Source organism: Mobula hypostoma, unplaced genomic scaffold, assembly GCF_963921235.1.
Source record: "Mobula hypostoma unplaced genomic scaffold, sMobHyp1.1 scaffold_143, whole genome shotgun sequence".
NCBI lineage: Eukaryota > Metazoa > Chordata > Chondrichthyes > Myliobatiformes > Myliobatidae > Mobula > Mobula hypostoma.
Genome location: NW_026948243.1, coordinates 158,161 through 182,955, shown reverse-complemented (window position 1 = coordinate 182,955; position 24,795 = coordinate 158,161). Strand labels below are relative to the sequence as shown.

General features: G+C 62.1%; 1 protein-coding gene across 2 annotated transcripts in view; it reads left to right on the top strand.

Moving 5' to 3' along the window:
* LOC134342154 (chromodomain-helicase-DNA-binding protein 4-like) overlaps positions 1–24,795 on the top strand; it is a 153,065-nt gene that overhangs the window by 62,111 nt on the left and 66,159 nt on the right. For both annotated transcript variants that reach the window (XM_063040129.1, XM_063040128.1), the window contains exons 14-19: positions 14,743–14,943; positions 15,095–15,232; positions 17,262–17,383; positions 18,976–19,149; positions 22,350–22,491; positions 22,938–23,069. In XM_063040129.1, coding sequence (XP_062896199.1) covers positions 14,743–14,943; positions 15,095–15,232; positions 17,262–17,383; positions 18,976–19,149; positions 22,350–22,491; positions 22,938–23,069 — 909 coding nt within the window. The remainder of the gene's footprint in view (positions 1–14,742; positions 14,944–15,094; positions 15,233–17,261; positions 17,384–18,975; positions 19,150–22,349; positions 22,492–22,937; positions 23,070–24,795) is intronic.

Below are 24,795 nucleotides of genomic sequence, written 5' to 3'. Positions count from 1 at the left end.
CCCGGGAGTGTGTGATGGGATGGTGTGGAGGGAGATTCACTCTGTGTGTCTGACCCCGGGAGTGTGTGATGGGACGGTGTGGAGGGAGATTCACTCTGTGTGTCTGACCCCGGGAGTGTGTGATGGGATGGTGTGGAGGGAGATTCACTCTGTGTGTCTGACCCCGGGAGTGTGTGATGGGATGGTGTGGAGGGAGATTCACTCTGTGTGTCTGACCCCGGGAGTGTGTGATGGGATGGTGTGGAGGGAGATTCACTCTGTGTCTGACCCTGGGAGTGTGTGATGGGACGGTGTGGACCGAGATTCACTCTGTGTGTCTGACCCCGGGAGTGTGTGATGGGACGGTGTGGAGGGAGATTCACTCTCTGTCTGACCCCGGGAGTGTGTGATGGGACGGTGTGGAGGGAGATTCACAGTGTGTCTGACCCCGGGAGTGTGTGATGGGACGGTGTGGAGGGAGATTCACTCTGTGTGTCTGACCCCGGGAGTGTGTGATGGGACGGTGTGGAGGGAGATTCACTCTGTGTGTCTGACCCCGGGAGTGTGTGATGGGACGGTGTGGAGGGAGATTCACTCTGTGTCTGACCCCGGGAGTGTGTGATGGGACGGTGTGGAGGGAGATTCACTCTGTGTCTGACCCCGGGAGTGTGTGATGGGACGGTGTGGAGGGAGATTCACTCTGTGTCTGACCCCGGGAGTGTGTGATGGGACGGTGTGGAGGGAGATTCACTCTGTGTCTGACCCCGGGAGTGTGTGATGGGACGGTGTGGAGGGAGATTCACTCTGTGTGTCTGTCCCCAGGAGTGTGTGATGGGACGTTGTGGAGGGAGATTCACTCAGTGTGTCTGACCCCGGGAGTGTGTGATGGGACGGTGTGGAGGGAGATTCACTGTGTGTCTGACCCCGGGAGTGTGTGATGGGACGGTGTGGAGGGAGATTCACTCTGTGTGTCTGACCCCGGGAGTGTGTGATGGGTCGGTGTGGAGCGAGATTCACTCTGTGTCTGACCCCGGGAGTGTGTGATGGGACGGTGTGGAGGGAGATTCACTCTCTGTCTGACCCCGGGAGTCTGTGATGGGACGGTGTGGAGGGAGATTCACAGTGTGTCTGACCCCGGGAGTGTGTGATGGGACGGTGCGGAGGGAGATTCACTCTGTGTGTCTGACCCCGGGAGTGTGTGATGGGTCGGTGTGGAGGGAGATTCAATCTGTGTCTGACCCCGGGAGTGTGTGATGGGACAGTGTGGAGGGAGATTCACTCTGTGTCTGACCCCGGGAGTGTGTGATGGGATGGAGGGAGATTCACTCTGTGTGTCTGACCCCGGGAGTGTGTGATGGGATGGTGTGGAGGGAGATTCACTCTGTGTGTCTGTGTGATGGGACGGTGTGGAGGGAGATTCACTCTGTGTCTGACCCCGGGAGTGTGTGATGGGATGGTGTGGAGGGAGATTCACTCTGTGTGTCTGACCCCGGGAGTGTTTGATGGAACGGTGTGGAGGGAGATTCACTCTGTGTGTCTGACCCCGGGAGTGTGTGATGGGACGGTGTGGAGGGAGATTCACTCTGTGTGTCTGACCCCGGGAGTGTGTGATGGGATGGTGTGGAGGGAGATTCACTCTGTGTGTCTGACCCCGGGAGTGTGTGATGGGACGGTGTGGAGGGAGATTCACTCTGTGTGTCTGACCCCGGGAGTGTGTGATGGGATGGTGTGGAGGGAGATTCACTCTGTGTGTCTGACCCCGGGAGTGTGTGATGGGATGGTGTGGAGGGAGATTCACTCTGTGTGTCTGACCCCGGGAGTGTGCGATGGGACGGTGTGGAGGGAGATTCACTCTGTGTGTCTGACCCCGGGAGTGTGTGATGGGACGGTGTGGAGGGAGATTCACTCTGTGTGTCTGACCCCGGGAGTGTGTGATGGGATGGTGTGGAGGGAGATTCACTCTGTGTCTGACCCCGGGAGTGTGTGATGGGACGGTGTGGAGGGAGATTCACTCTGTGTGTCTGACCCCGGGAGTGTGTGATGGGACGGTGTGGAGGGAGATTCACTCTCTGTCTGACCCCGGGAGTGTGTGATGGGACGGTGTGGAGGGAGATTCACAGTGTGTCTGACCCCGGGAGTGTGTGATGGGACGGTGCGGAGGGAGATTCACTCTGTGTGTCTGACCCCGGGAGTGTGTGATGGGTGGGACGGTGCGGAGGGAGATTCACTCTGTGTGTCTGACCCCGGGAGTGTGTGATGGGTCGGTGTGGAGGGAGATTCAATCTGTGTCTGACCCCGGGAGTGTGTGATGGGACAGTGTGGAGGGAGATTCACTCTGTGTCTGACCCCGGGAGTGTGTGATGGGACGGTGTGGAGGGAGATTCACTCTGTGTGTCTGACCCCGGGAGTGTGTGATGGGATGGTGTGGAGGGAGATTCACTCTGTGTGACGGTGTGGAGGGAGATTCACTCTGTGTGTCTGACCCCGGGAGTGTGTGATGGGACGGTGTGGAGGGAGATTCACTCTGTGTGTCTGACCCCGGGAGTGTGTGATGGGACGGTGTGGAGGGAGATTCACTCTGTGTGTCTGACCCCGGGTGTGTGTGATGGGACGGTGTGGAGGGAGATTCACTCTGTGTCTGACCCCGGGAGTGTGTGATGGGACGGTGTGGAGGGAGATTCACTCTGTGTGTCTGACCCCGGGAGTGTGTGATGGGACGGTGTGGAGGGAGATTCACTCTGTGTGTCTGACCCCGGGAGTGTGTGATGGGACAGTGTGGAGGGAGATTCACACTCTGTGTCTGACCCCGGGAGTGTGTGATGGGACGGTGTGGAGGGAGATTCACTCTGTGTGTCTGACCCCGGGAGTGTGTGATGGGACGGTGTGGAGGGAGATTCACTCTCTGTCTGACCCCGGGAGTGTGTGATGGGACGGTGTGGAGGGAGATTCACAGTGTGTCTGACCCCGGGAGTGTGTGATGGGACGGTGCGGAGGGAGATTCACTCTGTGTGTCTGACCCCGGGAGTGTGTGATGGGACGGTGTGGAGGGAGATTCACTCTGTGTGTCTGACCCCGGGAGTGTGTGATGGGACGGTGTGGAGGGAGATTCACTCTGTGTGTCTGACCCCGGGAGTGTGTGATGGGATGGTGTGGAGGGAGATTCACTCTGTGTGTCTGACCCCGGGTGTGTGTGATGGGACGGTGTGGAGGGAGATTCACTCTGTGTCTGACCCCGGGAGTGTGTGATGGGACGGTGTGGAGGGAGATTCACTCTGTGTGTCTGACCCCGGGAGTGTGTGATGGGATGGTGTGGAGGGAGATTCACTCTGTGTGTCTGACCCCGGGAGTGTGTGATGGGATGGTGTGGAGGGAGATTCACTCTGTGTCTGACCCCGGGAGTGTGTGATGGGACGGTGTGGAGGGAGATTCACTCTGTGTGTCTGACCCCGGGAGTGTGTGATGGGACGGTGTGGAGGGAGATTCACTCTCTGTCTGACCCCGGGAGTGTGTGATGGGACCGTGTGGAGGGAGATTCACAGTGTGTCTGACCCCGGGAGTGTGTGATGGGACGGTGCGGAGGGAGATTCACTCTGTGTGTCTGACCCCGGGAGTGTGTGATGGGACGGTGTGGAGGGAGATTCACTCTGTGTGTCTGACCCCGGGAGTGTGTGATGGGACGGTGTGGAGGGAGATTCACTCTGTGTGTCTGACCCCGGGAGTGTGTGATGGGACGGTGTGGAGGGAGATTCACTCTGTGTCTGACCCCGGGAGTGTGTGATGGGACGGTGTGGAGGGAGATTCACTCTGTGACTGACCCCGGGAGTGTGTGATGGGACGGTGTGGAGGGAGATTCACTCTGTGACTGACCCCGGGAGTGTGTGATGGGACGGTGTGGAGGGAGATTCACTCTGTGTGTCTGACCCCGGGAGTGTGTGATGGGACGGTGTGGAGGGAGATTCACTCTCTGTGTCTGACCCCGGGAGTGTGTGATGGGACGGTGTGGAGGGAGATTCACTCTGTGTCTGACCCCGGGAGTGTGTGATGGGACGGTGTGGAGGGAGATTCACTCTGTGTGTCTGACCCCGGGAGTGTGTGATGGGACGGTGTGGAGGGAGATTCACTCTGTGTGTCTGACCCCGGGAGTGTGTGATGGGACGGTGTGGAGGGAGATTCACTCTGTGTGTCTGACCCCGGGAGTGTGTGATGGGACGGTGTGGAGGGAGATTCACTCTGTGTCTGACCCCGGGAGTGTGTGATGGGACGGTGTGGAGGGAGATTCACTCTGTGTCTGACCCCGGGAGTGTGTGATGGGACGGTGTGGAGGGAGATTCACTCTGTGACTGACCCCGGGAGTGTGTGATGGGACGGTGTGGAGGGAGATTCACTCTGTGTGTCTGACCCCGGGAGTGTGTGATGGGACGGTGTGGAGGGAGATTCACTCTGTGTGTCTGACCCCGGGAGTGTGTGATGGGACGGTGTGGAGGGAGATTCACTCTGTGTCTGACCCCGGGAGTGTGTGATGGGACGGTGTGGAGGGAGATTCACTCTGTGTGTCTGACCCCGGGAGTGTGTGATGGGACGGTGTGGAGGGAGATTCACTCTCTGTCTGACCCCGGGAGTGTGTGATGGGACGGTGTGGAGGGAGATTCACAGTGTGTCTGACCCCGGGAGTGTGTGATGGGACGGTGTGGAGGGAGATTCACTCTGTGTGTCTGACCCCGGGAGTGTGTGATGGGACGGTGTGGAGGGAGATTCACTCTGTGTGTCTGACCCCGGGAGTGTGTGATGGGACGGTGTGGAGGGAGATTCACTCTGTGTGTCTGACCGCGGGAGTGTTGATGGGACGGTGTGGAGAGTTCCTTTGAGGAGTGTGATGGGACGGTGTGGAGGGAGATTCACAGTGTGTCTGACCCCGGGAGTGTGTGATGGGACGGTGTGGAGGGAGATTCACTCTGTGTGTCTGACCCCGGGAGTGTGTGATGGGACGGTGTGGAGGGAGATTCACTCTGTGTGTCTGACCCCGGGAGTGTGTGATGGGACTGTGTGGAGGGAGATTCACTCTGTGTCTGACCCCGGGAGTGTGTGATGGGACGGTGTGGAGGGAGATTCACTCTGTGTGTCTGACCCCGGGAGTGTGTGATGGGACGGTGTGGAGGGAGATTCACTCTGTGTGTCTGACCCCGGGAGTGTGTGATGGGACGGTGTGGAGGGAGATTCACTCTGTGTGTCTGACCCCGGGAGTGTTTGATGGAACGGTGTGGAGGGAGATTCACTCTGTGTGTCTGACCCCGGGAGTGTGTGATGGGACGGTGTGGAGGGAGATTCACTCTGTGTGTCTGACCCCGGGAGTGTGTGATGGGATGGTGTGGAGGGAGATTCACTCTGTGTGTCTGACCCCGGGAGTGTGTGATGGGACGGTGTGGAGGGAGATTCACTCTGTGTGTCTGACCCCGGGAGTGTGTGATGGGATGGTGTGGAGGGAGATTCACTCTGTGTGTCTGACCCCGGGAGTGTGTGATGGGATGGTGTGGAGGGAGATTCACTCTGTGTGTCTGACCCCGGGAGTGTGTGATGGGATGGTGTGGAGGGAGATTCACTCTGTGTGTCTGACCCTGGGAGTGTGTGATGGGACGGTGTGGAGCGAGATTCACTCTGTGTGTCTGACCCCGGGAGTGTGTGATGGGACGGTGTGGAGGGAGATTCACTCTCTGTCTGACCCCGGGAGTGTGTGATGGGACGGTGTGGAGGGAGATTCACTCGTGTGTCTGACCCCGGGAGTGTGTGATGGGACGGTGTGGAGGGAGATTCACTCTGTGTGTCTGACCCCGGGAGTGTGTGATGGGACGGTGTGGAGGGAGATTCACTCTGTGTGTCTGACCCCGGGAGTGTGTGATGGGACGGTGTGGAGGGAGATTCACTCTGTGTCTGACCCCGGGAGTGTGTGATGGGACGGTGTGGAGGGAGATTCACTCTGTGTCTGACCCCGGGAGTGTGTGATGGGACGGTGTGGAGGGAGATTCACTCTGTGTCTGACCCCGGGAGTGTGTGATGGGACGGTGTGGAGGGAGATTCACTCTGTGTCTGACCCCGGGAGTGTGTGATGGGACGGTGTGGAGGGAGATTCACTCAGTGTGTCTGACCCCGGGAGTGTGTGATGGGACGGTGTGGAGGGAGATTCACTGTGTGTCTGACCCCGGGAGTGTGTGATGGGACGGTGTGGAGGGAGATTCACTCTGTGTGTCTGACCCCGGGAGTGTGTGATGGGTCGGTGTGGAGCGAGATTCACTCTGTGTCTGACCCCGGGAGTGTGTGATGGGACGGTGTGGAGGGAGATTCACTCTCTGTCTGACCCCGGGAGTCTGTGATGGGACGGTGTGGAGGGAGATTCACAGTGTGTCTGACCCCGGGAGTGTGTGATGGGACGGTGCGGAGGGAGATTCACTCTGTGTGTCTGACCCCGGGAGTGTGTGATGGGTCGGTGTGGAGGGAGATTCAATCTGTGTCTGACCCCGGGAGTGTGTGATGGGACAGTGTGGAGGGAGATTCACTCTGTGTCTGACCCCGGGAGTGTGTGATGGGACGGTGTGGAGGGAGATTCACTCTGTGTCTGACCCCGGGAGTGTGTGATGGGATGGTGTGGAGGGAGATTCACTCTGTGTGTCTGACCCCGGGAGTGTTTGATGGAACGGTGTGGAGGGAGATTCACTCTGTGTGTCTGACCCCGGGAGTGTGTGATGGGACGGTGTGGAGGGAGATTCACTCTGTGTGTCTGACCCCGGGAGTGTGTGATGGGATGGTGTGGAGGGAGATTCACTCTGTGTGTCTGACCCCGGGAGTGTGTGATGGGACGGTGTGGAGGGAGATTCACTCTGTGTGTCTGACCCCGGGAGTGTGTGATGGGATGGTGTGGAGGGAGATTCACTCTGTGTGTCTGACCCCGGGAGTGTGTGATGGGATGGTGTGGAGGGAGATTCACTCTGTGTGTCTGACCCCGGGAGTGTGCGATGGGACGGTGTGGAGGGAGATTCACTCTGTGTGTCTGACCCCGGGAGTGTGTGATGGGACGGTGTGGAGGGAGATTCACTCTGTGTGTCTGACCCCGGGAGTGTGTGATGGGATGGTGTGGAGGGAGATTCACTCTGTGTCTGACCCCGGGAGTGTGTGATGGGACGGTGTGGAGGGAGATTCACTCTGTGTGTCTGACCCCGGGAGTGTGTGATGGGACGGTGTGGAGGGAGATTCACTCTCTGTCTGACCCCGGGAGTGTGTGATGGGACGGTGTGGAGGGAGATTCACAGTGTGTCTGACCCCGGGAGTGTGTGATGGGACGGTGCGGAGGGAGATTCACTCTGTGTGTCTGACCCCGGGAGTGTGTGATGGGACGGTGTGGAGGGAGATTCACTCTGTGTGTCTGACCCCGGGAGTGTGTGATGGGACGGTGTGGAGGGAGATTCACTCTGTGTGTCTGACCCCGGGAGTGTGTGATGGGACGGTGTGGAGGGAGATTCACTCTGTGTGTCTGACCCCGGGTGTGTGTGATGGGACGGTGTGGAGGGAGATTCACTCTGTGTCTGACCCCGGGAGTGTGTGATGGGACGGTGTGGAGGGAGATTCACTCTGTGTGTCTGACCCCGGGAGTGTGTGATGGGACGGTGTGGAGGGAGATTCACTCTGTGTGTCTGACCCCGGGAGTGTGTGATGGGACAGTGTGGAGGGAGATTCACTCTGTGTCTGACCCCGGGAGTGTGTGATGGGACGGTGTGGAGGGAGATTCACTCTGTGTGTCTGACCCCGGGAGTGTGTGATGGGACGGTGTGGAGGGAGATTCACTCTCTGTCTGACCCCGGGAGTGTGTGATGGGACGGTGTGGAGGGAGATTCACAGTGTGTCTGACCCCGGGAGTGTGTGATGGGACGGTGCGGAGGGAGATTCACTCTGTGTGTCTGACCCCGGGAGTGTGTGATGGGACGGTGTGGAGGGAGATTCACTCTGTGTGTCTGACCCCGGGAGTGTGTGATGGGACGGTGTGGAGGGAGATTCACTCTGTGTGTCTGACCCCGGGAGTGTGTGATGGGATGGTGTGGAGGGAGATTCACTCTGTGTGTCTGACCCCGGGAGTGTGTGATGGGATGGTGTGGAGGGAGATTCACTCTGTGTGTCTGACCCCGGGAGTGTGTGATGGGATGGTGTGGAGGGAGATTCACTCTGTGTCTGACCCCGGGAGTGTGTGATGGGACGGTGTGGAGGGAGATTCACTCTGTGTGTCTGACCCCGGGAGTGTGTGATGGGACGGTGTGGAGGGAGATTCACTCTCTGTGTGGGAGTGTGTGGAGGGAGATTCACTCTGTGTCTGACCCCGGGAGTGTGTGATGGGACGGTGTGGAGGGAGATTCACTCTGTGTCTGACCCCGGGAGTGTGTGATGGGACGGTGTGGAGGGAGATTCACTCTGTGTGTCTGACCCCGGGAGTGTGTGATGGGACGGTGTGGAGGGAGATTCACTCTGTGTCTGACCCCGGGAGTGTGTGATGGGACCGTGTGGAGGGAGATTCACAGTGTGTCTGACCCCGGGAGTGTGTGATGGGACGGTGCGGAGGGAGATTCACTCTGTGTGTCTGACCCCGGGAGTGTGTGATGGGACGGTGTGGAGGGAGATTCACTCTGTGTGTCTGACCCCGGGAGTGTGTGATGGGACGGTGTGGAGGGAGATTCACTCTGTGTGTCTGACCCCGGGAGTGTGTGATGGGACGGTGTGGAGGGAGATTCACTCTGTGTCTGACCCCCGGGAGTGTGTGATGGGACGGTGTGGAGGGAGATTCACTCTGTGACTGACCCCGGGAGTGTGTGATGGGACGGTGTGGAGGGAGATTCACTCTGTGACTGACCCCGGGAGTGTGTGATGGGACGGTGCGGAGGGAGATTCACTCTGTGTGTCTGACCCCGGGAGTGTGTGATGGGACGGTGTGGAGGGAGATTCACTCTGTGTGTCTGACCCCGGGAGTGTGTGATGGGACGGTGTGGAGGGAGATTCACTCTGTGTCTGACCCCGGGAGTGTGTGATGGGACGGTGTGGAGGGAGATTCACTCTGTGTGTCTGACCCCGGGAGTGTGTGATGGGACGGTGTGGAGGGAGATTCACTCTGTGTGTCTGACCCCGGGAGTGTGTGATGGGACGGTGTGGAGGGAGATTCACTCTGTGTGTCTGACCCCGGGTGTGTGTGATGGGATGGTGTGGAGGGAGATTCACTCTGTGTCTGACCCCGGGAGTGTGTGATGGGACGGTGTGGAGGGAGATTCACTCTGTGTGTCTGACCCCGGGAGTGTGTGATGGGACGGTGTGGAGGGAGATTCACTCTGTGTGTCTGACCCCGGGAGTGTGTGATGGGACAGTGTGGAGGGAGATTCACTCTGTGTCTGACCCCGGGAGTGTGTGATGGGACGGTGTGGAGGGAGATTCACTCTGTGTGTCTGACCCCGGGAGTGTGTGATGGGACGGTGTGGAGGGAGATTCACTCTCTGTCTGACCCCGGGAGTGTGTGATGGGACGGTGTGGAGGGAGATTCACAGTGTGTCTGACCCCGGGAGTGTGTGATGGGACGGTGTGGAGGGAGATTCACTCTGTGTGTCTGACCCCGGGAGTGTGTGATGGGACGGTGTGGAGGGAGATTCACTCTGTGTGTCTGACCCCGGGAGTGTGTGATGGGACGGTGTGGAGGGAGATTCACTCTGTGTGTCTGACCCCGGGAGTGTGTGATGGGACGGTGTGGAGGGAGATTCACTCTGTGTGTCTGACCCCGGGAGTGTGTGATGGGATGGTGTGGAGGGAGATTCACTCTGTGTCTGACCCTGGGAGTGTGTGATGGGACGGTGTGGAGGGAGATTCACTCTGTGTGTCTGACCCCGGGAGTGTTTGATGGAACGGTGTGGAGGGAGATTCACTCTGTGTGTCTGACCCCGGGAGTGTGTGATGGGACGGTGTGGAGGGAGATTCACTCTGTGTGTCTGACCCCGGGAGTGTGTGATGGGATGGTGTGGAGGGAGATTCACTCTGTGTGTCTGACCCCGGGAGTGTGTGATGGGACGGTGTGGAGGGAGATTCACTCTGTGTGTCTGACCCCGGGAGTGTGTGATGGGATGGTGTGGAGGGAGATTCACTCTGTGTGTCTGACCCCGGGAGTGTGTGATGGGATGGTGTGGAGGGAGATTCACTCTGTGTGTCTGACCCCGGGAGTGTGTGATGGGATGGTGTGGAGGGAGATTCACTCTGTGTCTGACCCTGGGAGTGTGTGATGGGACGGTGTGGACCGAGATTCACTCTGTGTGTCTGACCCCGGGAGTGTGTGATGGGACGGTGTGGAGGGAGATTCACTCTCTGTCTGACCCCGGGAGTGTGTGATGGGACGGTGTGGAGGGAGATTCACAGTGTGTCTGACCCCGGGAGTGTGTGATGGGACGGTGTGGAGGGAGATTCACTCTGTGTGTCTGACCCCGGGAGTGTGTGATGGGACGGTGTGGAGGGAGATTCACTCTGTGTGTCTGACCCCGGGAGTGTGTGATGGGACGGTGTGGAGGGAGATTCACTCTGTGTCTGACCCCGGGAGTGTGTGATGGGACGGTGTGGAGGGAGATTCACTCTGTGTCTGACCCCGGGAGTGTGTGATGGGACGGTGTGGAGGGAGATTCACTCTGTGTCTGACCCCGGGAGTGTGTGATGGGACGGTGTGGAGGGAGATTCACTCTGTGTCTGACCCCGGGAGTGTGTGATGGGACGGTGTGGAGGGAGATTCACTCTGTGTGTCTGTCCCCAGGAGTGTGTGATGGGACGTTGTGGAGGGAGATTCACTCAGTGTGTCTGACCCCGGGAGTGTGTGATGGGACGGTGTGGAGGGAGATTCACTGTGTGTCTGACCCCGGGAGTGTGTGATGGGACGGTGTGGAGGGAGATTCACTCTGTGTGTCTGACCCCGGGAGTGTGTGATGGGTCGGTGTGGAGCGAGATTCACTCTGTGTCTGACCCCGGGAGTGTGTGATGGGACGGTGTGGAGGGAGATTCACTCTCTGTCTGACCCCGGGAGTCTGTGATGGGACGGTGTGGAGGGAGATTCACAGTGTGTCTGACCCCGGGAGTGTGTGATGGGACGGTGCGGAGGGAGATTCACTCTGTGTGTCTGACCCCGGGAGTGTGTGATGGGTCGGTGTGGAGGGAGATTCAATCTGTGTCTGACCCCGGGAGTGTGTGATGGGACAGTGTGGAGGGAGATTCACTCTGTGTCTGACCCCGGGAGTGTGTGATGGGACGGTGTGGAGGGAGATTCACTCTGTGTCTGACCCCGGGAGTGTGTGATGGGATGGTGTGGAGGGAGATTCACTCTGTGTGTCTGACCCCGGGAGTGTTTGATGGAACGGTGTGGAGGGAGATTCACTCTGTGTGTCTGACCCCGGGAGTGTGTGATGGGACGGTGTGGAGGGAGATTCACTCTGTGTGTCTGACCCCGGGAGTGTGTGATGGGATGGTGTGGAGGGAGATTCACTCTGTGTGTCTGACCCCGGGAGTGTGTGATGGGACGGTGTGGAGGGAGATTCACTCTGTGTGTCTGACCCCGGGAGTGTGTGATGGGATGGTGTGGAGGGAGATTCACTCTGTGTGTCTGACCCCGGGAGTGTGTGATGGGATGGTGTGGAGGGAGATTCACTCTGTGTGTCTGACCCCGGGAGTGTGCGATGGGACGGTGTGGAGGGAGATTCACTCTGTGTGTCTGACCCCGGGAGTGTGTGATGGGACGGTGTGGAGGGAGATTCACTCTGTGTGTCTGACCCCGGGAGTGTGTGATGGGATGGTGTGGAGGGAGATTCACTCTGTGTCTGACCCCGGGAGTGTGTGATGGGACGGTGTGGAGGGAGATTCACTCTGTGTGTCTGACCCCGGGAGTGTGTGATGGGACGGTGTGGAGGGAGATTCACTCTCTGTCTGACCCCGGGAGTGTGTGATGGGACGGTGTGGAGGGAGATTCACAGTGTGTCTGACCCCGGGAGTGTGTGATGGGACGGTGCGGAGGGAGATTCACTCTGTGTGTCTGACCCCGGGAGTGTGTGATGGGACGGTGTGGAGGGAGATTCACTCTGTGTGTCTGACCCCGGGAGTGTGTGATGGGACGGTGTGGAGGGAGATTCACTCTGTGTGTCTGACCCCGGGAGTGTGTGATGGGACGGTGTGGAGGGAGATTCACTCTGTGTGTCTGACCCCGGGTGTGTGTGATGGGACGGTGTGGAGGGAGATTCACTCTGTGTCTGACCCCGGGAGTGTGTGATGGGACGGTGTGGAGGGAGATTCACTCTGTGTGTCTGACCCCGGGAGTGTGTGATGGGACGGTGTGGAGGGAGATTCACTCTGTGTGTCTGACCCCGGGAGTGTGTGATGGGACAGTGTGGAGGGAGATTCACTCTGTGTCTGACCCCGGGAGTGTGTGATGGGACGGTGTGGAGGGAGATTCACTCTGTGTGTCTGACCCCGGGAGTGTGTGATGGGACGGTGTGGAGGGAGATTCACTCTCTGTCTGACCCCGGGAGTGTGTGATGGGACGGTGTGGAGGGAGATTCACAGTGTGTCTGACCCCGGGAGTGTGTGATGGGACGGTGCGGAGGGAGATTCACTCTGTGTGTCTGACCCCGGGAGTGTGTGATGGGACGGTGTGGAGGGAGATTCACTCTGTGTGTCTGACCCCGGGAGTGTGTGATGGGACGGTGTGGAGGGAGATTCACTCTGTGTGTCTGACCCCGGGAGTGTGTGATGGGATGGTGTGGAGGGAGATTCACTCTGTGTGTCTGACCCCGGGAGTGTGTGATGGGATGGTGTGGAGGGAGATTCACTCTGTGTGTCTGACCCCGGGAGTGTGTGATGGGATGGTGTGGAGGGAGATTCACTCTGTGTCTGACCCCGGGAGTGTGTGATGGGACGGTGTGGAGGGAGATTCACTCTGTGTGTCTGACCCCGGGAGTGTGTGATGGGACGGTGTGGAGGGAGATTCACTCTCTGTCTGACCCCGGGAGTGTGTGATGGGACCGTGTGGAGGGAGATTCACACTGTGTCTGACCCCGGGAGTGTGTGATGGGACGGTGCGGAGGGAGATTCACTCTGTGTGTCTGACCCCGGGAGTGTGTGATGGGACGGTGTGGAGGGAGATTCACTCTGTGTGTCTGACCCCGGGAGTGTGTGATGGGACGGTGTGGAGGGAGATTCACTCTGTGTGTCTGACCCCGGGAGTGTGTGATGGGACGGTGTGGAGGGAGATTCACTCTGTGTCTGACCCCGGGAGTGTGTGATGGGACGGTGTGGAGGGAGATTCACTCTGTGACTGACCCCGGGAGTGTGTGATGGGACGGTGTGGAGGGAGATTCACTCTGTGACTGACCCCGGGAGTGTGTGATGGGACGGTGCGGAGGGAGATTCACTCTGTGTGTCTGACCCCGGGAGTGTGTGATGGGACGGTGTGGAGGGAGATTCACTCTGTGTGTCTGACCCCGGGAGTGTGTGATGGGACGGTGTGGAGGGAGATTCACTCTGTGTCTGACCCCGGGAGTGTGTGATGGGACGGTGTGGAGGGAGATTCACTCTGTGTGTCTGACCCCGGGAGTGTGTGATGGGACGGTGTGGAGGGAGATTCACTCTGTGTGTCTGACCCCGGGAGTGTGTGATGGGACGGTGTGGAGGGAGATTCACTCTGTGTGTCTGACCCCGGGTGTGTGTGATGGGACGGTGTGGAGGGAGATTCACTCTGTGTGTCTGACCCCGGGAGTGTGTGATGGGACGGTGTGGAGGGAGATTCACTCTGTGTGTCTGACCCCGGGAGTGTGTGATGGGACGGTGTGGAGGGAGATTCACTCTGTGTGTCTGACCCCGGGAGTGTGTGATGGGACAGTGTGGAGGGAGATTCACTCTGTGTGTCTGACCCCGGGAGTGTGTGATGGGACGGTGTGGAGGGAGATTCACTCTGTGTGTCTGACCCCGGGAGTGTGTGATGGGACGGTGTGGAGGGAGATTCACTCTCTGTCTGACCCCGGGAGTGTGTGATGGGACGGTGTGGAGGGAGATTCACAGTGTGTCTGACCCCGGGAGTGTGTGATGGGACGGTGTGGAGGGAGATTCACTCTGTGTGTCTGACCCCGGGAGTGTGTGATGGGACGGTGTGGAGGGAGATTCACTCTGTGTGTCTGACCCCGGGAGTGTGTGATGGGACGGTGTGGAGGGAGATTCACTCTGTGTGTCTGACCCCGGGAGTGTGTGATGGGACGGTGTGGAGGGAGATTCACTCTGTGACTGACCCCGGGAGTGTGTGATGGGACGGTGTGGAGGGAGATTCACTCTGTGACTGACCCCGGGAGTGTGTGATGGGACGGTGCGGAGGGAGATTCACTCTGTGTGTCTGACCCCGGGAGTGTGTGATGGGACGGTGCGGAGGGAGATTCACTCTGTGTGTCTGACCCCGGGAGTGTGTGATGGGACGGTGTGGAGGGAGATTCACTCTGTGTGTCTGACCCCGGGAGTGTGTGATGGGACGGTGTGGAGGGAGATTCACTCTGTGTGTCTGACCCCGGGAGTGTGTGACGGGACGGTGTGGAGGGAGATTCACTCTGTGTGTCTGACCCCGGGAGTGTGTGATGGGACGGTGTGGAGGGAGATTCACTCTGTGTGTCTGACCCCGGGAGTGTGTGATGGGACGGTGTGCGAAGGGAGCCTCACTCTCTCTGTCCTGGCCCCCCTCCGCAGGGACACTCGAAGGGCCCGTTCTTGGTCAGCGCTCCCCTCTCCACCATCATCAACTGGGAGCGGGAGTTCGAGCTGTGGGGGCCGGACATGTACGTGGTCACCTACACCGGGGACAAGGAGAGCAGGGCGGTCATCCGGGAGAACGAGTTCTCGTTCGAGAACAACGCCATCCGCGGCGGGAAGAAGGTCTTCAAGATGAAGGTGTGGTGGTGGGAGGGGAGGGGATGTGTGCCGGGTAACGGGGAGGTGTGGTGGGGCCGGAGACGAGGGGCGAGGGTGGGATGAGTATCGAGGGAGGATGTGTCGTTCACCCTGGTCTCTCTCTCCCCCCACCCGCCCGCCCCACCCACAGAAGGAGGCCCAGATTAAGTTCCACGTCCTGCTGACGTCCTATGAGCTGGTGACCATCGACCAGGCCATCCTGGGCTCCATCGAGTGGGCCTGCCTCGTGGTGGACGAGGCCCACCGGCTGAAGAACAACCAGTCCAAGGTCAGGCTGACCCCCGCCGCCACCCGTCTGAGCTGACGTACCCTCACCTTCCCCGTCTCCCACCCGCCCGCACGAACCACCTCTGCCTCTGTCACCCCGCTGTCTCCCCACTCCCTCCCTCTGCCGCTCTCTCTCCGCCCCGTCCCGCGCTCTCTCTCCGCCCTGTCCCGCGCTCTCTCTCCCCCCCTCCCGCGCTCTCTCTCTCCCCCGTCCCGCGCTCTCTCTCCCCCCCGTCCCGCGCTCTCTCTCCCCCCCGTCCCGCGCTCTCTCCCCCCCGTCCCGCGCTCTCTCTCACCCCGTCCCGCGCTCTCTCTGCCCCCCCGTCCCGCGCTCTCTCTCACCCCCCGTCCCGCGCTCTCTCTCTCCGCCCCGTCCCGCGCTCTCTCTCACCCCCCGTCCCGCGCTCTCTCTGCCCCCCCGTCCCGCGCTCTCTCTGCCCCCCCGTCCCGCGCTCTCTCTGCCCCCCGTCCCGCGCTCTCTCTGCCCCCCCGTCCCGCGCTCTCTCTGCCCCCCCGTCTCGCGCTCTCTCTGTCCCCCCGTCCCGCGCTCTCTCTGTCCCCCCGTCCCGCGCTCTCTCTGTCCCCCGTCCCGCGCTCTCTCTGTCCCCCGTCCCGCGCTCTCTCACCCCCCCGTCCCGCGCTCTCTCACCCCCCGTCCCGCGCTCTCTCACCCCCCGTCCCGCGCTCTCTCTGCCCCCCGTCCCGCGCTCTCTCTGCCCCCCGTCCCGCGCTCTCTCTGCCCCCCCGTCCCGCGCTCTCTCTGCCCCCCCGTCCCGCGCTCTCTCTGCCCCCCCGTCCCGCTCTCTCTCTGCCCCCCGTCCCGCGCTCTCTCTCCGCCCCGTCCCGCGCTCTCTCTCCGCCCCGTCTCGCGCTCTCTCTCTCCCCCCTCCCGCGCTCTCTCTCTCCCCCCTCCCGCGCTCTCTCTCTCCCCCCTCCCGCGCTCTCTCTCTCCCCCCTCCCGCGCTCTCTCTCTCCCCCCTCCCGCGCTCTCTCTCTCCCCCCTCCCGCGCTCTCTCTCCCCCCCGTCCCGCGCTCTCTCTCACCCCGTCCCGCGCTCTCTCTGCCCCCCCGTCCCGCGCTCTCTCTGCCCCCCCGTCCCGCGCTCTCTCTGCCCCCCCGTCCCGCGCTCTCTCTCCGCCCCGTCCCGCGCTCTCTCTCCGCCCCGTCCCGCGCTCTCTCTCCGCCCCGTCCCGCGCTCTCTCTCCGCCCCGTCCCGCGCTCTCTCTCCCCCCCGTCCCGCGCTCTCTCTCACCCCGTCCCGCGCTCTCTCTGCCCCCCCGTCCCGCGCTCTCTCTGCCCCCCCGTCCCGCGCTCTCTCTGCCCCCCCGTCCCGCGCTCTCTCTCCGCCCCGTCCCGCGCTCTCTCTCCGCCCCGTCCCGCGCTCTCTCTCCGCCCCGTCCCGCGCTCTCTCTGCCCCCCCGTCCCGCGCTCTCTCTCCGCCCCGTCCCGCGCTCTCTCTCCGCCCCGTCCCGCGGTCTCTCTCCCCCCGTCCCGCGCTCTCTCTCCCCCCCGTCCCGCGCTCTCTCTGCCCCCGTCCCGCGCTCTCTCTCCCCCGTCCCGCGCTCTCTCACCCCCCCCGTCCCGCGCTCTCTCTCCCCCCGTCCCGCGCTCTCTCTCCCCCCGTCCCGCGCTCTCTCTCCCCCCGTCCCGCGCTCTCTCTCCCCCCGTCCCGCGCTCTCACTCCCCCCGTCCCGCGCTCTCTCTCCGCCCCGTCCCGCGCTCCCTCTGCCCCCGTCCCGCGCTCCCTCTGCCCCCGTCCCGCGCTCCCTCTGCCCCCGTCCCGCGCTCTCTCTCCGCCCCGTCCCGCGCTCCCTCTGCCCCCGTCCCGCGCTCCCTCTGCCCCCGTCCCGCGCTCTCTCTCCGCCCCGTCCCGCGCTCCCTCTGCCCCCGTCCCGCGCTCTCTCACCCCCCGTCCCGCGCTCTCTCTCCCCCCTCCCCCCTCTACCCCCTCTCCCCTTTCTCTCCCCCCTCTCCCCTTTCTCTCCCCCTCTCCCCTCTCACCCCTGGGTCTGACAGTGTGCCCGCTGCAGTTTTTCAGGATACTGAATGGCTACCCCCTCCAGCACAAGCTGCTCCTGACGGGCACCCCCCTGCAGAACAACCTCGAGGAACTCTTCCACCTCCTCAACTTCCTCACGCCCGAGCGGTTCAAGTACGTACTATGCCCGCTGGCGCCCCGGGGAATGGGCCGCGTGCGTGGCGTGGCGGGGAGGGGTGGGGCGGGGCGGGTGTTGCCGTTCTCCAACCTGTGCGGGAGGGAGGGAGCTCCCCCAGTGCGGGGCAGCGAGGGTGAGGGAGCTCCCGACTGCAGAGGAGAGAAGGAGGGAGGGAGCTTTTTTGTAACCGTGAGATCAGGCAAGTGGTTTCTCTGATGCGGGAGGGAGGGAGGGAGCTCCCGGAGTGAGAGAGGGAGCTTCCCGAGAGAGGGAGGGAGCTTTTTTGTAACCGTGAGATCAGGCAAGTGGTTTCTCTGATGCGGGAGGGAGGGAGGGAGGGATCTACCCGAGGGAGAGAGGGAGCTCCTGGAGTGAGGGAGGGAGGGAGCTTTTTGTAACCGTGAGATCAGGCAAGTGGTTTCTCTGATGCTGGGGGGAGGGAGGGATCTTCCCGAGGGAGAGAGGGAGCTCCCGGAGTGAGGGAGGGAGGGAGCTTTTTTGTAACCGTGAGATCAGGCAAGTGGTTTCTCTGATGCTGGGGGGAGGGAGGGATCTTCCCGAGGGAGAGAGGGAGCTCCCGGAGTGAGGGAGGGAGGGAGCTTTTTTGTAACCGTGAGATCAGGCAAGTGGTTTCTCTGATGCTGGGGGGAGGGAGGGATCTTCCCGAGGGAGAGAGGGAGCTCCCGGAGTGAGGGAGGGAGGGAGCTTTTTTGTAACCGTGAGATCAGGCAAGTGGTTTCTCTGATGCTGGGGGGAGGGAGGGATCTTCCCGAGGGAGAGTGGGAGCTCCCGGAGTGAGGGAGGGAGGGAGCTTTTTTGTAACCGTGAGATCAGGCAAGTGGTTTCTCTGATGCGGGAGGGAGGGAGGGAGCTCCCGGAGTGAGAGAGGGAGCTTCCCGAGGGAGGGAGGGAGCTTTTTTGTAACCGTGAGATCAGGCAAGTGGTTTCTCTGATGCGGGAGGGAGGGAGGGAGGGAGCTCCCGGAGTGAGAGAGGGAGCTTCCCGAGGGAGGGAGGGAGCTTTTTTGTAACCGTGAGATCAGGCAAGTGGTTTCTCTGTTGAGGGAGGGAGCTCCCCGAGGGAGAGAGGGAGCTTTTTTGTAACCGTGAGATCAGGCAAGTGGTTTCTCTGATGCGGGAGGGAGGGAGAGAGCTCCCGGAGTGAGAGAGGGAGCTTCCCTAGGGAGGGAGGGAGCTGTTTTGTAATCGTGAGATCAGGCAAGTGGTTCCTCTGATGCGGGAGGGAGGGAGGGAGCTCCCGGAGTGAGAGAGGGAGCTTCCCGAGGGAGGGAGGGAGCTTTTTTGTAACCGTGAGATCAGGCAAGTGGTTTCTCTGATGCGGGAGGGAGGGAGGGAGCTCCCCGAGGGAGAGAGGGAGCTTCTTTGTAACCGTGAGATCAGGCAAGTGGTTTCTCTGATGCGGGAGGGAGGGAGGGAGCTCCCGGAGTGAGGGAGGGAGCTTCCCGAATGCGGGAGGGTGAGAGAGCGAGGGGGGGAGCTCCTTGATTGCGGGAGGGGAGAGGGGGAGTTGCTGTTTCCCTGGGCCAGGTCTGATCTCGGCCTCTTCCCGCCCGCCCCCCCCCCCGCAGTAACCTGGAGGGGTTCCTGGAGGAGTTTGCGGACATCGCCAAGGAGGACCAGATCAAGAAGCTGCACGACATGCTGGGCCCGCACATGCTGAGGAGGTTGAAGGCCGACGTCTTCAAGAACATGCCCTCCAAGACCGAGCTGATCGTCCGCGTGGAGCTCAGCCCCATGCAGAAGTGAGCGGGGTGGGGGGAGACCGAGACCCCAACACCCTCCGCTCCCCACCTCTCCCCTCCCCTCCCCACTCTCCCCTCCCCACCTCTCCCCAACACCCTCCGCTCCCCACCTCTCCCCTCCCCACTTCTCCCCTCTGCTCCCCACTCTCCCCTCCCCTCCCCACCTCTCCCCTCCCCTCCCCACTCTCCCCTCCCCACTTCTCCCCTCCCCTCCCCACTCTCCCCTCCCCACTTCTCCCCTCCCCTCCCCACTCTCCCCTCCCCACTTCTCCCCTCTGCTCCCCACTCTCCCCTCCCCTCCCCACCTCTCCCCTCCCCTCCCCACTCTCCGCTCCCCTCTCCCCCTCCCCTCCCCACCTCTCCCCTCCCCTCCCCACTCTCCCCTCCCCTTTCCCCCTCCCCTCCCCACTCTACCCTCCCCTCCCCACCTCTCCCCTCCCCTCCCCACTCTCCCCTCCCCACTTCTCCCCTCCCCTCCCCACTCTCCCCTCCCCACTTCTCCCCTCCCCTCCCCACTCTCCCCTCCCCACTCTCCCCTCCCCACTTCTCCCCTCTGCTCCCCACTCTCCCCTCCCCTCCCCACCTCTCCCCTCCCCTCCCCACTCTCCGCTCCCCTCCCCACCTCTCCCCTCCCCTCCCCACTCTCCCCTCCCCTTTCCCCCTCCCCTCCCCACTCTACCCTCCCCTCCCCACCTCTCCCCTCCCCTCCCCACTCTCCGCTCCCCTCCCCACCTCTCCCCTCCCCTCCCCACTCTCCCCTCCCCTTTCCCCCTCCCCTCCCCACTCTCCCCTCCCCTCCCCACCTCTCCCCTCCCCTCCCCACTCTCCCCTCCGCTCCCCACTCTCCCCTCCCCTCCCCACCTCTCCCCTCCCCACTTCTCCCCTCTGCTCCCCACTCTCCCCTCCCCTCCCCACCTCTCCCCTCCCCTCCCCACTCTCCCCTCCCCCACTTCTCCCCTCCCCTCCCCACTCTCCCCTCCCCACTTCTCCCCTCCCCTCCCCACTCTCCCCTCCCCACTTCTCCCCTCTGCTCCCCACTCTCCCCTCCCCTCCCCACCTCTCCCCTCCCCTCCCCACCTCTCCCCTCCCCTCCCCACTCTCCCCTCCCCTTTCCCCCTCCCCTCCCCACTCTACCCTCCCCTCCCCACCTCTCCCCTCCCCTCCCCACTCTCCCCTCCCCTTTCCCCCTCCCCTCCCCACTCTACCCTCCCCTCCCCACCTCTCCCCTCCCCTTCCCACCTCTCCCCTCCCCTTCCCACCTCTCCCCTCCCCTCCCCACTCTCCCCTCCCCACCTCTCCTCCGCTCCCCACTCTCCGCTCCCCTCTCTCCCCACCTCTCCCCTCCCCACCTCTCCCCACTCTCCGCTCCCCACTCTCCGCTCCCCACCTCTCTCCTCCCACCTCTCCCCTCCCACCTCTCCCCTCCCCTCCCCACTCTCCCCTCCCCACTCTCCCCTCCCCACCTCTCTCTCCGCTCCCCACTCTCCGCTCCCCTCTCTCCCCACTCTGCCCTCCCCACCTCTCCCCACTCTCCCCTCCCCACTCTCCCCTCCCCACCTCTCCCCTCCCCTCCCCACTCTCCCCTCCCCACCTCTCCCCTCCGCTCCCCACTCTCCCCTCCCCACCTCTCCCCTCCCCTCCCCACTCTCCCCTCCCCACTCTCCCCTCCCCACCTCTCCCCTCCCCCCCCCTCCCCACCCCTCCCCTCCCCACCTCTCCCTCCCCACTCTCCGCTCCCCACCTCTCTCCTCCCACCTCTCTCCTCCCACCTCTCTCCTCCCCACTCTGCCCTCCCCACTCTGCCCTCCCCACCTCTCCCCTCCCCTCCCCACTCTCCCCTCCCCACCTCTCCCCTCCGCTCCCCACTCTCCCCTCCCCACCTCTCCCCACTCTCCCCTCCCCACTCTCCCCTCCCCTCCCCACTCTCCCCTCCCCTTTCTCCCTCACCTCCCCACTCTCCCCACCCCACCTCTCTCCTCCGCTCCCCACTCTCCCCTCCCCTCCCCACCTCTCTCCTCCCTCACCTCCCCTCCCCACTCTCCCCTCCCCTCCCCACTCCTCTCCTCCGCTCCCCACTCTCCCCTCCCCACCTCTCTCCTCCGCTCCCCACTCTCCCCTCCCCTCCCCACTCTCCCCTCCCCACTCTCTCCTCCCCACTCTCCCCTCCCCTCCCCACTCTCCCCTCCCCTTTCTCCCTCACCTCCCCACTCTCCCCACCCCACCTCTCTCCTCTCCTCCCCACTCTCCCTTCCCCTCCCCACTCTCTCCTCCCCACCTCTCTTCTCCCCTTTCCCCCTCACCTCCCCACTCTCCCCACCCCACCTCTCTCCTCTCCTCCCCACTCTCCCCTCCCCTCCCCACCTCTCTCCTCCCTCACCTCCCCTCCCCACTCTCCCCTCCCCTTTCTCCCTCACCTCCCCACTCTCCCCACCCCACCTCTCTCCTCTCCTCCCCACTCTCCCTTCCCCTCCCCACCTCTCCCCTCCCCTCCCCACTCTCTCCTCCCCACCTCTCTTCTCCCCTTTCCCCCTCACCTCCCCACTCTCCCCACATCTCCCCTCTCCTCCCCACCTCTCCCCTCTCCTCCCCACTCTCCCCTCCCCACCTTTCTCCTCTGCTCCCCTCCCTTCCCTCCCCACCTCTCTCCTCCCTTCCCCTCCCCTCCCCACTTCTCCCCTCCCCACTCTCCCCTCCCCTCCCCACCTTTCACCTCCTCTCCCCCCTCCCTCCTTCACTCCGTTAGCCTCTCTCTACCCCTGACCACCCCCCCCCCAGTGGGCGGGAAGGTTCCGGCAACTGCTTGACCCTCCCGTTGCACCCTGACCTTGCACCGACCCTGGAGCCTGACTCTCTTCCGCCCCTTTGCCCTCCTCCCCGACCCTCAGGCCTCAGCGCCCCCCCCCCCCGCCCGCCGGACTCCTGACTCTCCACCACCTTGGGGCCCAGCCGTCCAATCCTCTGAACCCCTCCCCACCGGAATTACTTGGACTGGCTCCTGACCCTCGAACTCTGGCCTCTCAACGCTGGCTGACCCTCGCCGTGACCCCTGACCTCCCCAAGCACTGACCTTCGCCCCTCGACTCCCTTGGCCCCGGACTCCGACTTGGCCCTCTACCTCTGAACCTTTGGACCGCCCCCCCCCTCAACCGGAGTGTTGCCGTCGACCCCTGACTCTGTGCCCTCTGCCCTCCCCGACACAGGAAGTACTACAAGTACATCTTGACGCGTAACTTCGAGGCGCTGAACGCCCGGGGTGGGGGCAACCAGGTCTCCCTCCTCAACGTGATGATGGATCTCAAGAAGTGTTGCAACCACCCGTACCTCTTCCCGGTGGCGGCCATGGTACGTGGGGGGGCAGGGCTGGGGTCGCGGGGGGCGGGAAGGGCCGTGGTCTCCAGTGGAAGAGGGAAAGGCCAGTGGGGGGGGGGCGGCGGTCTTGTGGGCTGATTCTGGGGGCCGGAGGTTTCGGTGGGGGGGGGCGCACGGAAGAAATAGGGCGTCTGTGTGACTGAAGAGGGTCGGGTCTGGGGTCAAGGGGCGTCTTTGGTGGGGGTGGGATGGGGTTCGTGGGCTCATGGAAGCCCCTGTCCTGGATGCGAGGCAGGAACAGGAGGTTAAGGGGTGTTGCTGGGGTGGGGGGGGTAGACAGGGGGCTGAGGGGGAAGGTCAGAGGTCGCCGAGACCCTCCAGCGGGAATGCAGAGGGCTCGGGGGGGGGCAGGAAGGGTAGACTGCCCCTGACCCCTGACCCCTGACCCTCCTTTGCCTTGACCCCCCGTGAACCCGCAGGAGGCCCCCAAGATGCCGAACGGGATGTTCGACGGGACCATGCTGGTCAGGGCGTCCGGGAAGCTGCTGCTTCTGCAGAAGATGCTGAACAAGCTGAAGGCCGCCGGTCACCGCGTCCTCATCTTCTCCCAGGTAAGGCAGACCCCGCCCCCCCACCACCACCACCCCGGGGAGGGGAGGGGGTCCCGGCCCCTCAACGGGCACGTTCACCGCCGGAGGAAAGTGTGCGGCGTACATCCTGAAATTTCCCTCCCTTCGCAAATGTCGCCCCCCCCCCCCCCCGGTAGGCCTCAGGCTCGCCCACCTCGCTGTCCTCTGGGGCGGGGGTGGGGGGCAGAGTGCGGCCCCGACAAACAGCAGACATCCCACCTCTCCAGGAAGTTCCGGGAGTCTCCCGCATGTTGATAGTGGCTCCCTGATGCCCGCAAATTATATACAATATCCCGGAAATCGATTCTTTTTTTGAGAGAGAGAGAGAGCGCGCCATGGGAGAGTGTTCGAAAAAAGATATAAAACGTACGTCACCCCAGACTACCCTAAAGTGTACCCCTGCCTAATAGGGGTCAACATAATGACAGTGTTGCTCGCTGCGCTGTTTGCAACAGTGACTTTTCTATTGCCCATGGTGGGTTAAGACTGTAAAAGATATGTTGAGGTGAGTTTAACAGGTGTCATTCGTTCATTAGCACAGCTAACGTTATTTAAACTACCTGGCCAGCTGCTAAGGAGCTACTCTATTGCAGCCATCCCACCTCTCCAGGAAGTTCCGGGAGCCTCCCGCAAATTGGCGGTGCTACCTCCCCGAAACGAGTTTTTGCAGGGTGGGGGGTCTGCAAAAGCCCGCCCTCCTTCCCCTCCTGCCCCTCAGGCCGGCGGAGCTGCGTCCGCGTAGCGGCCTCCCTCCTGACGGGCCCCTCCCACGCTCCTCCCGGCTCAGCGGAGGAGGGAGAGGGCTGAGAACGGCCGGGAGAAGGGGAGGGTGTGACGAAATCCGTAGGTTTATTCGTTGTGGACTGCGCCTTTAAAAAGAGAGAGAGCGCGTGCCGCTGATTCTCAGAGAGAGAGAGAGAGGCGCCAAGCAGCTCGTAAGTCGTTACGGTCACAGAAGGGCAGAGCTGGTGTTCAGGGGGTCTCCGTAAGTTGATGGTGCTACCTCCCTGAAATGAGTTTTTGCAGGGTGGGGCGTCTGAAACTGGGGAATCGAGTTTGTGTGGATGCTGTGTGATGTACCCCACCCCACCAGATAACAGACAGTACACAATATGCGATTAAATGATTACACTTTATAGATCTTGCTGGAGCTATGTAATTTATAGAGATAAAATATAAGAGGAAAGTTAACGGCGCCAAACTTATCAAAGTTCAGCCACCTCGTGCACAACCGTTGGAGCTCAGTTAATGAAGTCTTCGTTCCACCATTTCATCTCCCCTGACTCCCTCGACCCGCCGCCGGGGACCGACCACGGTGGTCGACCAGACGCTCCGCACGAGTCTGTCTTCGTCTCCTCTCCTCGCCGAAGACCCCGGGCCTCGGACTCCCGCTCGGGGTCCATCCCGCCGCCCAGCTTACAGCATCGCGTCTCCTCTCCCTGTCCCCGTCGGGCCTTATGCCCCAAAGCCCGCGAGAAACAATAGCTTACAGACACACAAGAAAGAATAACATCTATCCCAGTTGGTTAGCAAATGAATACAATTCCCTTTATCAGTAATTATAGCCCAAACATGCTGTGAGAGAGCAGCACTCTCTCAGCGGTTAACACAACAAAGAAGCCATTTTATTCCAGCATAACGAAGAAGCCATTTTTATTAGCCTCAGCAGTAACGTAAAAGAAGCAAGCCCTTACAGAAACACCCGCCG